Here is a 17,832-nt window from a genome sequence, read left to right as displayed (position 1 = left end):
TGGATGATCACCACCCCACCTCGTCCCCTAAAAAGCTTGTAAGTATTGACGAAATCCATGTCTGTAAAACGCAACTGGATGAAACAATTGCCAGCAAATATCGGTGGTTGCTGTATACATAAACATTCCTTATATGCCTCATATGATCATTACATGCCTGTGTTTAAACTACAATTTGCATTAAATGTGATTACGGAAAATCGCTAGCCTGGCGCGATCAACACTGCAAATTTCCACAGGCATGCCAGCTGAAATTAGCCCTACACTACAGCAGCTAATTGTGCGATGAAAAGCAAATTACAAGGTTGCTGTGCCTTAAATATTGCTATGCAATGACATACACAACTGGCAGATCTTCCTGATTTAATGAATGCATCTGGTTGTCAGAGAAAGAAAATGAAGAAGCTCCTGAAACAGCTGCAATATCCCACGCTTTATTTTACATTCTGTTTAAGCCATGCTATCCCATTAGCTGCTGCACTTTGCACTCCATAGGCGGTGAAGCAAAGGCTCGAGCTGAAATGAGCTCTCTCCCGCTGTTCCAGAGCAGGAGGAACAGGTGGGGGGAAATCTCCCACACTACTGTGACTGTCACCATCCTTGTCTCTACATGCGGTAGCCGTTTCTCCAGGTTTTAGGACACCCCCACATTACGGACTGTGTTTTTAAAGGCAAGTTTCATTTCACACTCTTAAAAATAAAGGTGCTACAAAGGGTTCTTTCGAGGGATACCATAGAAGTACCACTTTTGGTTAATTCATTCATCTTATTATCCGCTTCTTCCTGGTCAGCGGTCACCGTGAGGGTCTGGAGCCTATCCAGAATCATTGCAGGCAAGGCAGGACCATCCCCCTTGGCTTCCAAACGTCCCCAAAGGCTTTAATGGATCACTTTATGTAACCTTTACTAATTTGAAGGTTCTTCACGCTCACAAAATTGTTTGGGGAACCAAAAGTGGTACCCATTAGGGCCCCGTTCACACCTGCGGCCTGGGTGATTTGATCCTGTCCACATTCAGGATGGTCAGAGATGCGTCCCTAACAAAGCACCGCCCACAAATCAACCGCATCACTGACCCAGCTGCAAAATATGCTACAACCACAAGACCAGACAACACACCCCCCCTTCACTGTAGCTTAAACCAACACCTTAAGAAATAGGACATGCCAGTGCCAGTGAAAAATGCTGCATTAAGCGTGTGAGAGGTGATTTACATTTACACATCATTTTCTAATAACATTTACAATTTTTTTGAGGATATTAAGCAATTGCCTAGTATCCTGACATCATACTATTTACTAAGAAGATTACCATGAAACACTGATAACACTCCTAAAAACCAACACCAGTGTAATATAAGAGTAAAAGGTAAGGGGCCCCAGGTTGTCCAGCGAACCAAGGCACTGTCACTATAATCACCGGTTCGAATCCTGGTCATGCTGCTAGTCGTCGACAGCCGAGGCCCCGAGAAGGCACAACTGGCCTTGCTCTCGCCAGGGTGGGTAGATGGCGCTCTCTCCTCACATCGCTTCGCTGCGGTGCTGGCCGTCATTGGCCTCTGCAGGCTGGTGAGTTGGAGCCGGGGACAGGCGGGCGTGTGCTAGTCCGCCCTCACTGGTGTCAAGGGCAGCATGTTTTTACAAATGGAATAATGGTTAATATAATTTGGTTTTTAATGTAAAAATTATTTCTACAAAGTGGGGGGGGTACAAAAAAGTCCCAGTCATGAACTTTAACTCCCTTGGAGTTCAGTTAAATCCATCATTAAGACATGGCAGGAATATGGCATGTGTATAAATCTGTCTAGAGCAGGCCGTCTGTGTGTGTGTGTCCATGCAAGAAGGAAAGGAAGGCCACCTAGAGAAAAAAGGGTTCTTCTGGCTGCATGGTTTGTTAGTAGCCAGGAATACTGATCAACCGGAGACTAGACCTTTCTGACAGGTGTCTTTATACTACAATCACTTGAGACACGTTGATCGGTGATCTCCGTTTCACTGATTGTGAGACTATTAGCACCCACTGTCTGGACCTCTGTTGAATTAGATCATTCACTTTAAAGGGGGTAAATATTTATGCCCTCACTTATTTTACATTATATATTTTTATTGAATTGGCATCCAAGAGAAGGTGACATTTAATGAAAACATCAAAGAAGGTAAAATGTGTTTTATAGCTTTTATCCCTTTGTAGCTTTTTTTTTTTTTTTTAGAACTGTATAATGCCTGAACTACGAAAAGGAACTTATTGGTTAAACAGTGTTAATTGCTGCTTGTTTTTCCCCAGCACTGGAAGTGTTATCCAGAGAGCCATAGGCAGGCATCAGCTTCTCTATAAATAAACCCACAAGAGTGATTAAAAATCCAGAGTTGCAAGTGCTGATTCCCTTTCACCAGCATGACACGCCCAGACCTTCTGAATGTCTCGCCGCTCTGTGACTCACCCCCCCCCCAAATCTCCCCTTCATTTCATATTCCTCTGAGGAGGATGCTCTTAAGGTGAATGGGGAATTAATGTGGCTCTTAACAGAGCAGAAATTAGGCCCTGTGAATACAAATTACTGCCATTGTAACAAGTGAAAGACGGACAAAAGCTGCATCCAGGCATTTTTTATTTTCTTCTTAGCCCACTTCCTTCTCCGTTCACTTATAAGAGCGTGGAACATGCAGCATTGTCAAGTGTTCGGCCCTTGAAGCTGATGCCTGGAAGAACGAGACAAAAGGCTCATCCTCAATTCATTCGAGTCTCTTTCTTTTTTTCAGGCCTCTCAAAAGTGTAATAGTGCCACTTTTTGAATTCTTCAGGATCAAATCATTGATAGTGGTCCTTTAAACATTCAAGGAATCATCCCCAAAAGAGGCCAGGAAGCTGAGGCTGAGGCAAAAGTACAAAATAGATATAAGAAAAAAATAATAATACTAAAGGCAAGAGGAAAGAGTAAAGAAAGAAAAAGCAGGGGAGAGGACAAGATGTGCCCAGTGCCCGAAGTTCCACTTCATCTGTAAATGAAAGTAACACAACATTGTGATTTTAGTACAAGGCACTACCGCCATCAAGTGGTGAGCTTTGGAACTTATGTCAACACTACACACCTGAAAGTTATAGTGAGACGGTGCTCATTTTATTTGCATATTGTTTCAAAGCACTGGACAGCATAATCAGTGTTGTAGTTGAATCAGACACAGCAAAACACTTAATGTTTAAATGCTGCCATCATGCAAACCAAAACTACAGAGTTTTTGATCCCATCTGAAAACACTGAAAAACTTTGCAACAAAGATATTGGCATTGCTTGGTACGATTTAAAGCATTGTGTGAGAAAGCATGAGGGCCTCATTTATAAAACACACTTAAATATCTTTCTATGGTTGCTATAAAGCCATTTGTGTACATTTCATTTTTAAAACAGCATAATAAGCATAACATGGAAAATAATGTACTATAAAGCCTGTAGCACACTGGTACTGCCACCATGTGTCAGGTCAGAAACACATGGTCATCAAATTCATATTTTATAATTCACTACCTGAAGTCGATTTTAAGGTAAAGTGTTATGTTTTATAAGTAAGGTCCCAGATCCTTGGTCAATTTTGGCCCAATATGTAAAAAAGGTTGTGATCTCAGACACTCCTCCAAACTCCTCACATACGTCAAAATCATCTTATTTTCAGTCTGGCAAAACAAGAACCATCGTAAGTACACAGATCAACAGAACTAAAACCAATCAAAGCCAACGACAAAAAACAGTGACATATTATAAACTGGCACATTTAAACTCCATAATCCCATCTGCTGCAAGTCATGTTCACACGAATATCCAAACCACAGTGATGTGTGTCTGCATTTAAAACACTTTGAGTGGCAAAGTTAATACTAGTCTATTATCATACTATAACAGCAGTGTTACATTTGGCAGTAAAAAACAGGCTTTTAAAAAAAGCATAGCAAATGCATATATATATATATATATATTTTCTCCTTTTACACACAGTAAGCCTTAAGCAAGCTTAAAGATTAAAAAGGATCAGTAATGTTTAGAATACAGTCAAAAGAGGTGATTAGAGTCATGCAGTAAGGCTTCAATTATTCTCAGGAATTTCTGAAGAGCATAAATTCTTACTACTACAGTTCAATAAAATACTTTAATATTGAATAAGGCAAGATTTAAGTAATACAGGGTTAGTTTATAAGATGGTGGATCATAGCAGGAGTTTGAATTAGAAGCTGATGTGATGTTTCCACGTCTTTTTTTGTCTTTACAGCACCATGACCAATTGCTCACAATAATCTGCACATCAAATATACTGTTTAAGAATACAATAAAATAGTATGTTAAAGCAAACACCTTTAGATATACAATAACATGTATGCTGATAGAAGGGCACTTCAAACTATCATGGCGCTCTAGGAAGGAAATTGCATATAACAATACAAGACACCTACTGAGTACTGAGAGCCCTATAAATGTAGGTTTTTTATTTTTCATATAGTGAATATATGAACTGAATAAAGTGAAGAGGCACAAGAATGCACTGATTAAGGCCCTTGTACGAAACTGCAAACGGTCGGCCAATAAGTGGAACCCATCTCACCACCCAACCCTTATTTCAGTCACATAAAGCTGTTCCACATCTGACAGAGGAGACTAGTCAATTTAAGACAACATTAAATATTAACCAAAAAGCAGTGAGTCACAGAGAAGTAATGCATAAGGGAATTAAGGCTCGAGTGTGTATGGCCTCCATCATAGAAATGTATGGACTCTAAATGTATTCGCTTAAGCACCATGAATTTCACTGTGGGCCTCCGGTCACTCCATGGCTGTGGACATTTACTTGCGGCCCAAGGTCTCAGCTAGCTTCTTCAGTCTCTTCTTCAGCTCCAGGGGAAATTTCTCATAGCACTTCTTGCACACAGGCTTCATGTCAAACTCCACAAACTTGTTTCTGCAAAAAACATGTTTGTTTAGTAACATGTACAGTCATTCCATTTTCATGTAATATAAATGTGTCTAATTCAGGGCTACCTCCTCTATTACAAAGGAAAGGTGTGGCTGTGGCATTTTTTTCTACTCTCCTGTAGACCAAAGGTGAGACACCGATAGAACAGCATCAAATCAGATCACAACTTCCCAGCTTTAACCACACATGATAGGTGGCCCTTTATAATTTGTTGGTCAATATTGCCTCCTTTCTGCTTCTAACATAACAGCCTATTCTGGATAAGACTGGACATTCCAGTTAATCCCTTAAATGGTCTTATATTATACAATTACGCATAAACCTCATAACATGAACAGAGCAAGAACAGAGAACACAACAATAAACTGGAAATGGCTGACAAATTTTGCTTAAAAAAGGAAAAATGCACATCACTTTTAAAAACATAAAAAAAAAACAGAATGACACTAAACATAAGCCATCTAATCAAACACCAACAGCACAGATGAAAGTGAAGAGTGAAAAGAACTGATGAGGAGACTGACCCAAACAAAAAGTGAAGAAGGATGAACATGAAGAAAGAAAGGAGACAGAAGTGTTACAGACAGACAGCAGCCGCCTTCTTCTTCCGCTCGCGAGAGTCACGTTCGCGTTTAGCGAGCCGGCGTTTCAGCTCCTCAGGCAGCCGATCATAGCAGTGCTTACAAACCGGCTTCAGGTCAACCTCCACAAATTTGTCCCTAAGAAGCCACGGTTGCAGCCCAGCGAGGAAGGTAAAGGAGGAAGACAGAATGAGGTGAGAGTACAGAGAACAGTTGGGTGAACAGAGAAAGACAAGACATTGGCAGCACATAAATATGTCAAGAGTATAGAACTGAAAGACACACCCGGAGGGAAACAGCATGAAAGTAAATCCTACAGGGATAGCCATACTTTAACACAGAGCATGAGAGGAAGCAACAGAAGAAACGGGAGGAGAAAAGAAAGGGATACTGCATGTGTGTGTGTCGGTGTGTGTGTGTGTGTGTGTGTGCACGCGCACACAGACTCACTTCAGGGTGAGCTTGGTGTTGCAGGTGGAACAGGAGAAGCAGTTGACGCACCAGGCCTTGTTCAGAGCGGACACAACTACAACAAATGTCAGAACTGTTAGCAACCATCAAAAACCTAGCAACATACGTAGAATTCAGTCAAAAGCCCCATTTGGATTAGGTTAACATATCAGGATGAAGTCTCACACTCAGTTTGGTCACATGATCAACTCTTCACAACACTGAATTAACTTTTTTGTTCCTCCTCCAGTTAATGCTGCTGGTTAAAGTAATACCACCCAGACCTAGTTAATTAGTTGAGTAATGTGTATAATATTTAGCAGAGGAAATATGATGGATATTCTCGATCCGAGACCAAATGTAGTAGGTGGCAGCGGCCAAAACCCCCAACATGAGGCAATATCTGCCAGGAAATTCACAGAGATCTGTATCTGGAGGCGGAGACTAAAATCATCAGACCACTACTGAGTGCAGTGGAATTTGTTGTCCAAATTACTGGTCACTCATTGCTTGGGGACATTTCTGAACTCAAGATAATCTTTGGGCCATTTTTACTGATGCCAGGCAAATGCCTTGATCAAACCTTCTATGGCTACTTGCTACAAAGCATGTACAAAATCAAACGGACCACCAACATTTCATCATGGGCATAACTATTCAATTTGGGGAACTTTGACATCATAGCAGTCAGTTTCTCTTCCATCTTTAGAAGGATAAAAACCTAGTAGTCTACAGATAAACTCTGCCCAACATTGTTGGAGCACTGGCTTTCCTGCCAGAAATTTTCAGCCCTCATTGTAAGCGAATTACTTGGTCAATTTGTCCATCATGTCACTACTAACATGAATGCAGGGTAAGGTCACACCAATGGACTTTCATTAATCAGTCATGACCATAAAGAGGCTGACTCAACAATAACAGATTCAGGTGCCACCTCCAAAAATAAGTCAGGATGATCTAAAATGACATTCAGTTACATACATTGCAGACTTCTGACACAGTATTTAACACAGGATTACACACATTAAGTAGTAGTTAAATGCCGGATTACAAATAACAAGGTTGTAACATTGAAGACTGTTTAACAAGCGTGACCACTAAACCAAGACGTCCATGGCAAAATGAATAATACCGTAGAGACTGTGAGAAATGTAGAAAAAGAAGCCAATAATTACCATCGCCTTCAATGACACGGTTGCAGTGGTAGCAGACATCACCAAAAAGCTACAAAGTAGATGGGCAGAAGTTCAGTTCACTTGGATACAGTGTTTAACCATCATTATTTCAATCAAAAGACAGAAGATATACTATATATTCAAAATTCATGCCTACATCAGAAAATTATTTCATCATTCCATCACAAACAGGCAGCTCTATCTACAACCAATTTACACTACATAGTAAAGACAGGGTCTTACCTGGTTGTAGTGAGTCTCGCAGTATGCCAAACCTTTCCTCTCATAATGGCGATGACCCAGGAATGGTTTCTCACACTTAGCACACACAAAGTGCTGCAAACACACACAAACAGGGGCAATTTAAGCTCTCTCAACATACGGTTGCATTAACCAGGATATATGCAAGAATCAATCCATTTATTATAGGCATGTGAAGAGACCTCCTTACACTTAAACTCAAAACTATTAGGGCACAAACAAGCTGAAAGCAACAGAAAAGGAAGATCCTAAATGCTCCCAGAGGATTTTTTTAGGATATCTAGTGCAGCACAGAGGACATAAAATTGTATGGTGTGTATAAGGGGAATAGTATCAATATCAACATGTGCTAAACATAGGGCAAATATAAATGATGAGCTTCATAAGTGTTAAAGACAAAAATACATTTTGCTAAATGTGCTCTTTCCACCCACACCCATACTTACTTCCACATGCCACTGCTTGCCCATGGCATTGACCACACGGCCTTCGATAGGCCTTCTGCATGCTCCACAAATGGGCACGCCCATTTTATCATGGCATGGAAGACAGTAAAGCTCTCCTTTCAGCTCTCGAGCATCAGCAGTCAACTCCTTACTGTAAGATAATGACAACTCGCTTCAAACACTTTTGTACACATACCGTTTATACTTATACTATTAAGACATCATGACGATTTAACATCATTCAAATCTCTTGGGAAATGATGCATTCCAAAATCTCCAATTTCACCATTTGATTTGAATCGTTTTTTTTTTTGCAATGATTCAAAATCACCAATATATATCAAAATATATAACATTCAACTGCAATATTTAAAAATATATGCAGCTAAATCCCCACATTCAGACAGGATGGTGATGCACGAAGCATTTATTTTTATAACCACATGCACACACGCGCGCACACACACCTTAGTTGAAGGCAGATTTTTTTTTGTGCTCAGGGCCCACTCACCCACAGTTGCTGCAGTTGAAGTGGTCCGGATGGTAGGGATCATTTTTAAAGATGAGAGGCTGCTCCTCAATAATGGCATGGCACTTCTGACAGATGTACTTCCCTAGACCACGAGCCTTTTCCCGATTATGACATGGACGGCACAGATGACTGGGAAAAAACAAAAAAACAGTACATCCTTAAACTCTGCAACCTAAAGAACTAAAGAAATAAAACTGAATTCAGTTCTTCACTATAAGACATGAAACACCACATGCAGGCAGAAAGCATATGATACAAAGTCTGATTTCAAAGGAAACTATAGTAAACAGAACCGCCTAGGCACTTACCGGCCAGCATTTTTGACAAATCCAACGTCCGCAAGCACTGCCTGACAAATGTCGCAGCAGAAACAGTCAGGGTGCCAACTGTTGTTCATGGCTTTTATCACACGACCAATGATGAACTCTCCTGTAGGCATGAAAAAGATTTACAGTGAGCCATTTATTCTGTCAATACTAATTTAATGTACAAGTGCGTGTTCAGCCATCCAGAAGGAAGTCTGTAGATGAAAATACGCATCACCATTCTGATGGATATTTTAGAAAGCAGGCCATCTTTCATATGACTCAGCAAAGCCAAATGTCAGTATAAACTAAAATTAAGTTCAAATAGAAAATAAGCACAAACTCAGTAAACAGTACCAGTAATGAGGTCGTCATTGAATTATTACTATACAGACTCATTTGAGAATGCACTCAAACAGTTAATAGTTTATGAAGCAAACGTCTGAATGGTGTTTATGCAATATTTGACAGCCCTAGCAAGTGGGAGTGCTTGATAATATATTATCTTACCACACTGGTGACAGCAGGGGGCAAACAACATTTGGAAATCATGCTCGCAGTACTTCCTCCCTTCAAACTACAGTGAAACAGAGAAACGAATTTTAAAAAGATGAGAAAACAGTGGTCCGATACTGGGATCTTAAGAGGAAAGTCGAAAAGAGTAATGTTTTAACTTTAAGATTTTAGGCTACAGCAGAGCTTTTCAGACTAAATCAGAAAAATATGACATTACCATCGTCATGGCAGTCACAATGCACTTCTCTGAGTAGGAAGCATCATAGACTGGTTCTTGTATTTTAAATAACTGGTGCTGCACAGTAGGCGCCGGCAATGCACCACAAAGTGGTCTGCAAAACCACATTGGCCCAAACAAAGAAGCAGCGGTGCACCTGGTTTTGTTTTTTATTTATAATAAGGCGAGAAATTGGTAATAAAGTTGTCAAATATTTGTATACATTTATTTAATACAAACAATAACTGTTTATTCTGTTATGTTGTGAGGTGTGTATACCCTCCTGTGGTAGCCTTAGTTAAGCTGGTTAGCTTGGATACTAGTACCTAACATCTAGGCTGACTAAATTAACATCTGGGCTCATTCACATCAATATATACCTGCATTTCATGACAGACAGTCTATAGCCAACCAGTGTAAATTAACTGGATAACTTCCACTAAAACAAGTAGTTATTTTTTACTGTAAGCGTCATCTTTCTAAACTTCATTGGTGACACCTGATTTGAATTCTGAAAAATCGCTAAACTATCTAAATGCTAAATTTGTCATATTGCCTCATTTCAGACCATTTCTAGCTCTTTACATGGTCCATGTAGCACAATACCTACACAAGATTGTCCAGAATGGTTTTCCAATCCCACTCAAGATAAGAGGATGTGATTCAGAATGTGAAGTAAAGTAGGTGGTCTACCACCAGGTCATTTGGACTGGAAGACATACTCTACCTCATAGAAGAGCCCTTCTGGAAATTGCTGGAAGCACTGGGCGCACACAAAGCACTGCTCATGGTACAACTCGCCATTGCTGTTGACGATCTTCTCTGCCGGGGCAAAGCCGCTTTTGCAACGTTCGCATGCGGCGTTTGCCAGGGCATTGGCCATGTTGCTGTTGGGGGAAAACCATAACAAAATGTTAATATAACGCCTCACTGGATCAACATGCGATGAGACTCAAACAAATCACAAATGACGCGAAGTAACTTTGAATCAGATCTCCATGGTTAGATCTCCAAACTGCAATATGCAGGTCTTGTGAACCCTCCATTACATAGTAGTTATACAGCACAGTACCAGTGCGCCGGGCCCAGGGTGCCAATAATTGAGATGCCATTCTCCCTATTATGTAGATCAGTGCACAATCAAAAAAGCTTTTTCAGGCATTTTAAGCTGAAATTGCTGCATAACGCTTTGAACTACCAATTTTACAAAGTGATGCTAACAAGCTATAATTTCCATTTATAAACCATGCTCATAAATTTACATTTTGCCTATGTCTAGGAAAACACAGACTAATTTTTTAACTGATTCATGGCCAGAGACAGCTCTTAAATGTATATTACAACAGCTGAGAAAATAGCATCATAGCTTTTAGTTACTTTCATAAGCAGTTTGACTGCATGACAGTTTGAGTGCATGGACAGTTGCATTATAATTAGCAAGGTAGAGCTGGTTCCATTACGAAGCTTGCTGAAATGCATTTCAAAACATAGGAAAATGTTCAGCATTCCCCTGAGGGACTAAGCTAAAGTAAATACATCACTGCGCAATGGGTGGAAAAAGGAAAGATGCTTTTGCACATTACAGCACCGTTCAGCTGAAAGAAAAAACACCATCCATGTATAAAAAAACAAAAAAACAAACAAAAAACCCAACTGGAACTACAGTGGTTTTCTGCAAACAGTGAAGACGTAGAAAACCTCTGGATAATGCTGTACCTTTACATCCAACTCTAACCAATCATTAGCGTAATTGTAACACAGGGTTTTCATGATTACTCAAGTTGGAAACTTAACCCAAAAATATTAAATGATTCACCTTTAACAAAAAAGACAACAGGTACTACAATCATTAAGAGATGTCTGCCGTCAATACATCTTCAGGAAGGATCTACAGTGCATTCACAACCTACTCACACCTCCAGTCAGCCTGGCCTGTAACAGGTCAACGCCTGCATGGATATAGACGTTAAGTGACTCAGTGATTCCCTCTACAGATATTTCTACTGTATGACTTCAGAGGAAGTACACTAAGCAGCGGACAGGCTAGCATTACAACTTCGGCCCTGTTCCCATGGCAGCAAAGCAGCAAGATGAGTCCAGGGATAAGGTCCCTTGTAGTAACCCTTTCCCTAATATGGTAATCTGCTAACTGGGACTGGCTCCTCAAATCCCAAAGCCAGACTAAGCATACAACACATGACTTGTTCATACTGTTTCAAACAAAAACATGGACTAAGGTATGTGAGGGACATCTCTAAGTCAGATGTTTAAGGCAGGAGCCAGCCTATAGTTTCAAATCTGGCCTTGTGCTAGTATTTTTGGCACACTGAAGAGATCAGCTGCAGTCATGGGATACGGTTTGTTGAAGGGTTGAAACATCTGTGTGACTGTGAATGTCTATATTGAACCTCAAGACTCCAAAAGTAAAAGTTGAATTATTAAAGGAAACCCAATACACTTTATGGCTGATTGTGTCTAAAGGAGAACATATCAGAATTGTGATAAAGACATTTAAGGGATTTGAAAGATCGTTCTTCTGGGACGCAAACAGAGTCATTTCGAGTGGTCTGATATGATTCATTCCAGAGAAGACCGCCAAAGTTACCAAGTTGCTAAGTTTAGCTTAGTGGTTTTGGTGGCAGTCATCAAGACTATCAATTTTAACAGACTTTTTTATAGGAGTGGGTGATATAAAGAAGAAAAATTGAATGAATGAATATGATTGCGGACAAAATGCATCAGTAGATGCATCAGATTCTGACTATTTAAAAATACATCACCAATTACACTCTCTGTAATGAAACGTGCAGTGAATCAGTGTGCTTTAAGCACTGAGGACATTCTCGATGTGCTCCAAAAAGTATGTGGTGTCTCATGATAACAACATTTATCACAATACAATAAAATACCATCATATTGCCCACTCCTACTTCTTTACAGTGGTGGTGATGGGAAGCAGGGGTTGTGATTTGCACGGCACAAATAAAGGCATTTTATTTACCATCCAAAAAACCCACTAACCTGATGATCATACACGTGTTTTATAGGTAATGTTGATAGTTTTGAAATGACTTCTAACCATTAACTGCTAGATTTTTTTAATTTCTCATCAGCACTGCCCTTAACGATTCTCAAATGGTTCAAGAACAGTTGGTGGACTTTCCCTTCACTGTATGAGAACCGTTGCTTGACTAGCTAGATAGTTAAACAAGCTAAATACAGGTTTAATAAATAAATAAATGTTTTCACTGCCAGTCCTGACTAGTAAAAGTTGCACATTGAGGTCAAAGACCCTGGAACAGCGGAAAATATCTAGAAAATCAACAGAAAATCTAGCTATAAGCAGTGATTCAGTACAGCAGCTAATTAGCTAGCTAGCTGAACTGCCTCGGAAATAGACGTTATGCTAGCTAGCGACCTACGCTGTGCTACTTTTCTACATTAGATAGCTAGATAAAATGATTAATGTTTTCCAGAAAAAGCCTATTTAAACACATATCCCTTTAAAAAAAAACCTTAGCTATATCTATATTTCTCAGAAAGTACGTCAATCTACTTAGCTAGCTAGCTAACCTACTAGCTAAATTAAACAAGAGGTAACCACAGCTGGCCAAGTTAAGCCTCCTTCAGAAGAAAGTTAGCTAGCTAGCTAGTGCTAGCCAAGTTAGGGTAACACTACTGCTGCTAACAGCTGGAATTGGGGACCGGCTAGTTGGAAAGTTGCCTGGAAAAAAATGTAGCCTAAAGGCAAACTAGATGGCAACCCACTGCTGCTCGTTTAATAGAGAAAGTAACACGTTTAAAGTTGTGAATTCAGTCAGAACTCCCACGTCTGTATTAAAGTTACTCAGCCCGCATCAGCTAGCGCTAGAACTCGACATTAGCTACGGTCGGTAGCGCAAACGTTGAGGTTTTGTCGCTAGCTAGCTAGATAGCATCGGTGGCTAATAACGTCTCCCTAGCAAGAAATTGTTGAAGTCCGGGCTCAGCCTTACCTGCCCGTCATTTCTGCCACACCCAGCATCCCCTACAAGCCCGCTAATCCAGAAAGTGTATGGAGAGTGGACCGCGTTAAGCTGCTTTAACGTTAAATAGCTCGTTAAAGAAGAGGAGAGCTGCGCTAGCTCCACTTTCCTCCCCTCTCGGACTCGTAGTGAAGACGCCCTTCCTGCGGCGAGGGGAGTGTCGACAAATTCCGCCGAGATCTTCAACACGGACTTTTATGGTAAGGACTCGGATGCTCGTTAAACCAAACACTATCCAGCAAAAGCGCGTTTGCCTTGCTCAAGTTAGTCAGAGTAGATTTTCTGTTTCCTCTAGTTGGTTTTATGGGCTGTTTTGTTTTGTTTTGGGTTTTTTTTTTTGTCCCATTTTTCTCATATTTGAACAAGACCTCGAAACAAGAAGTAGCTAAAGCGACCACATATTTCTGTCAGGCTTCAGCTGTAAACACTGGGTGGCGGTATTGAATGTGGAATGCAGTATTTAAAGACATGGCTCACCAAAAATAAACTGTGGACAGTTGTCCCCTTATCTAAAGTCTGGTGTCTGGAATTTGCTGCTTTACTCTCTACTCTACAGCTCTCAACTGAAGGGCTGGTTTCACACTGGGGGTTGCCATTTGTGTCCCACTAGACAAGACAAGATCAGACAACCATATTCGCCCTTTGCGTTGGACAGATGAAATTTGGCCTCCGCCTTTAACCCCCACACACATAAACACTAGTGATCAAACACACACAGTGAGCACACATGCAGCACTGGCTCCGGGGGAGCAGAGAGGATGAAGGGCCTTGCTCTTGTGGCAGCTTGCCGAGCCCGGGTATCGAACCCACAACCCTGTCACCGATAGCCCTAACCGCTGAGCCGCCACTGCCCGATAAAGAAATGGCCGTAAAGTCATAAAGTAGCCTTGGATGCATTTATAAAGTGCTTTACTAGTACCTTCACTACATCCTAGGTGCACATTTCAGATAAATATTATAAAAGATCAATAAAACTGATCTTAGAAAATGTTATTTAACCTTCTGAGCCCACAATGGTTACACACTGAAATATCTATTCATCTTATTATCTGCTTCATCCTGGTCAGGGTCGCAGTGGGTCCGGAGCACACCCGGAATCATTGGTGGCAGGGCAGGAATACCCCCTGGAAAGGGTGCTAGTCTATTGTAGGGTACCAGACACAAGCATTTATTCATACACATTAAAAATTATAACCAATGTAATTTCAATATATATATATATATATATATATATATATATATATATATGGAATTTTACACTAGTCATCCATCATAGGTTATAAAAACTTTACATTTTATGTATGTGCCAACACATTCATTTAGCCCTGTTACCATCAAACAGTAAAGTCTAAAATCTTTGGAATATTCCACAAATCACATCATATTTTCAATCACATTGTGATATTGATGAACAATGTCACTTTGAAAGTACAACTTTATTGGCCAAATTATACATTTTAAGGAATTCATTAGAATATCTTGATGTCCTATTTCCAAATTCTCTCAATCATATCCATTTATGACATTTTCAGAAAGTACTTTGCTCTAAATGATGTAGTCTCAGATATTAGATGACTCAAGAGTGTTCAGCAAATTATCCTTCTGCATAATTCTAGGTTTTAGCACACATTTAAATGTTAATTTTGTGTTGTATGTTAATAAAAGTATATACCTAACATTTTTACATTAGATATACACTGACCCGCCACTCTCTGTCCATTTTATCAACTCCACTTACCATATAGGAGCAGTTTGTAGTTTCATCTGTCTGAACGGTACAAATGGAGCAGACACAGCAGTGCTGCTGGATTTCTTAAACACTTAAACACAGTGTCGCTGCTGGACTGAGAATAGTCCACCAACCAGAAATATCCAGACAGCAGCATCCTGTGGGCAGCATCCTGTGACCACTGATGAAGGACTAGAGGATGACCAACACAAGCTGTGCAGCAACAGATGAGCTTCTGTCTCTGACTTTACATCTACAAGGTGGACCAACTAGGTAGGAGCGTCTAACACAGTGGACAGTGAGTGGACAGACACAGTGTTTAAACACTCCATCAGCTCTGCTGTGTCTGATCCACTAATACCAACGCAACACACACTACTAACACACCACCACCATGTCAGTGTCACTGCAGTGCTGAGAATGACCCACCACCCAAATAATAGCTGCTCTGTGGTGGTCCTGTGGGGTCTTCAACAGTGAAGAACAGGGAGAAAGGAGGCTAAGAAAATATGCAGAGAAACAGATGGACTAAAATCTGTAATTATAGAACTACAAAGGGCTCCTATATGGTAAGTGGAGCTGATATAATGGACAGTGAGTGTAGAAACAAGGGGGTGGTTTTAATGAAGCCACCAGTGGGTGTATATACAGTGTTCATTCCTCGATCAAAGTGAAGTATGCATGTCAAAACACATTACTAATAAGTATTGAACAAACAGTAAACATTTTACAATGTACTTTTTTCCTCTTAGATTTTGTAGACGATTGCACAGCATCAGAGAGGATAAGGCTGGGCTAGATTGCCTTGAGAAGACTCCATTACTGAGGTCTGGAGAGTTGTGAGAGAAAAATAAGCTGCTTAAATATACACAAAATATGTTGGTAATTAAGCCAAAAATAGTTGAATTATGCTGATTATTAAGAGGATGACAGGGTATCGCTGCAGGTAGTCTATGTGTTGCACAGCTTCAGGGCCTGGCGTTGTGGGTTTGAACCTCACTCCGGTGTACTCTGGTTTCATCCCACCTCCTAAAAAACACCTGGTGGGTGTATCGACCATGTAGTCCTCAGCAGTTAACTGGTGCCCTCTCCAGGGGGTAGTCCTGTCTTGCGCTCAGTGATTCCAGGTAGGCTCTGGACCCATCATGACCCTGAACCATGAGTTAAGAAGATGAACGAACGAATGACCTCCAGTTTCTTTTCTTTTGGTGTCCCTGTATGTACTGTCGGGATGGTTGTTGCTTTTTGCGAATTTCGAGAGTCTCTTTCACGCCAGCCACGGTGCGCTGATCTCCATAGCCTCTGACGTTATTCTCATGAGCAGCCTGTTTTCCACCTTGATCCATGCAAAGTTGTGGATCACGTCCTCATGTGAGTGACAGAAATGTCTGGCCCCCTAATTAATATTCATGGCCACATAAAATAGGCAAATTACTGTCTGCCCTGGGGGTGCTAAAGTGAAATGAAAAGATAATGTCAAATAAAAAGGAGCCACACACCGCCATCGTTCACTTCAAGGTCATCGCTGCTTTGTGAGGGTTGAGCCCATATTATGTATTGTTGAAACCAAGATGATAATTCATCATCAAAGACTTTTAGACTGAAGATAAATGAACACCACCCACCCTACCCGGCACTTTTACATGCGCGCAAACGCTCACGCGCAGCCTGCGGCGTCCACAGGTGCAGATAGAGCGCCTGGTCGTAACTCTTCATAAAAGGGGAAAATGACCACCGGCCAAACGGCCATTATTTCCCAATTTATCATTAAGTTCAATCAGCGGTAGTGTTGTTCAAATTTAACTTTTTAATTTCCAAAAAAAAGGTATTAAAAGACCATGACTTCTCCAATACCGGCCCAGTAATGCATTATGATTGTCATAGACATCTATGAAAGGCACATGGTTTTTAAATCTCTAGGAGTTAGATGGAAAAAATGGATTTTTTTATATCTACTGCAGGACATGTGTCCACTGATTGAGTCATTTATTATTTTTGTAGTGACAGTAATGTCCCATGAGGGGCAAAAAAACCCTGCACCTCATCTCTTTTTCCTGTGAACGTTCCTCTTGCCTGCATTACTTCTGTGTGCTAATAGCATTGCTAATGCTGTGTGTATGACGAATACAGATCCATATCAATACAGGCTAGAGCCACTGAGTACCTGAGCGCCAGTAAAACACAATTAAAGCTTCAGCCCACGAGCTGCTCAATAGCAAGTGAGAAAGGAGCCCACTAGGGTCTTCCTGCAGGCCTTAATAATGCAGCTCTATATGTCTCTGAAGAGTGTTAATGTGGGCCGTGCTGCTTGATAATGGCCATTGAAGAACGCGCGGTAGTCTGGGGGGCCTTAAAGATGGACATTATGGCTCATAAGAGGCATTCTCCTCTGGAGATGGGTAGTTAGATTTTGTAATATAGGTTAAAATGAAAAGCATGAAAGGAAGTTCATTGACAAATGCGCACACACACTAACTTGCGTGTGCACACACACCAGGCCGACCATTAAGAACACAAAGGTGGCCTGTCAAGTGCCAAATGATCATTGTAAAGAAATAGGAGAGAATGAGGGGAAGATAATAAATGACAGTAATCTGTATATTACAAAATAAATGCATAATATATTAATATGACAAC

At 40.7% G+C, this 17,832-nt stretch overlaps 1 protein-coding gene across 2 annotated transcripts; it reads right to left on the bottom strand.

Annotated features, from left to right (window-relative positions):
- Nucleotides 1-3,090: 3,090 nt before the first annotated feature.
- Nucleotides 3,091-13,609, bottom strand: lims1 (LIM and senescent cell antigen-like domains 1). Of its 2 annotated transcripts, none has more exons than XM_072661188.1 (10): nt 13,437-13,609; nt 10,169-10,328; nt 9,219-9,285; nt 8,712-8,832; nt 8,383-8,532; nt 7,872-8,022; nt 7,408-7,500; nt 7,165-7,213; nt 5,990-6,065; nt 3,091-4,943 (listed from the first exon to the last, which is right to left on the bottom strand). In XM_072661188.1, exons 1-10 carry the CDS (start codon nt 13,463-13,465, stop codon nt 4,829-4,831), a joined length of 1,011 nt encoding a protein of 336 aa, XP_072517289.1. In that variant the 5' UTR covers nt 13,466-13,609; the 3' UTR covers nt 3,091-4,828. The 2 variants fall into 2 exon arrangements, with proteins under 2 accessions (XP_072517289.1, XP_072517290.1); XM_072661189.1 differs by lacking the exon at nt 3,091-4,943 and adding an exon at nt 4,956-5,677.
- Nucleotides 13,610-17,832: the final 4,223 nt, after the last annotated feature.

This window comes from Salminus brasiliensis, chromosome 17 (assembly GCF_030463535.1).
Source record: "Salminus brasiliensis chromosome 17, fSalBra1.hap2, whole genome shotgun sequence".
Lineage (NCBI taxonomy): Eukaryota > Metazoa > Chordata > Actinopteri > Characiformes > Bryconidae > Salminus > Salminus brasiliensis.
The sequence above is the reverse complement of the archived record's forward strand: the minus strand, read 5'-3'. Positions and strand labels throughout refer to the sequence as shown.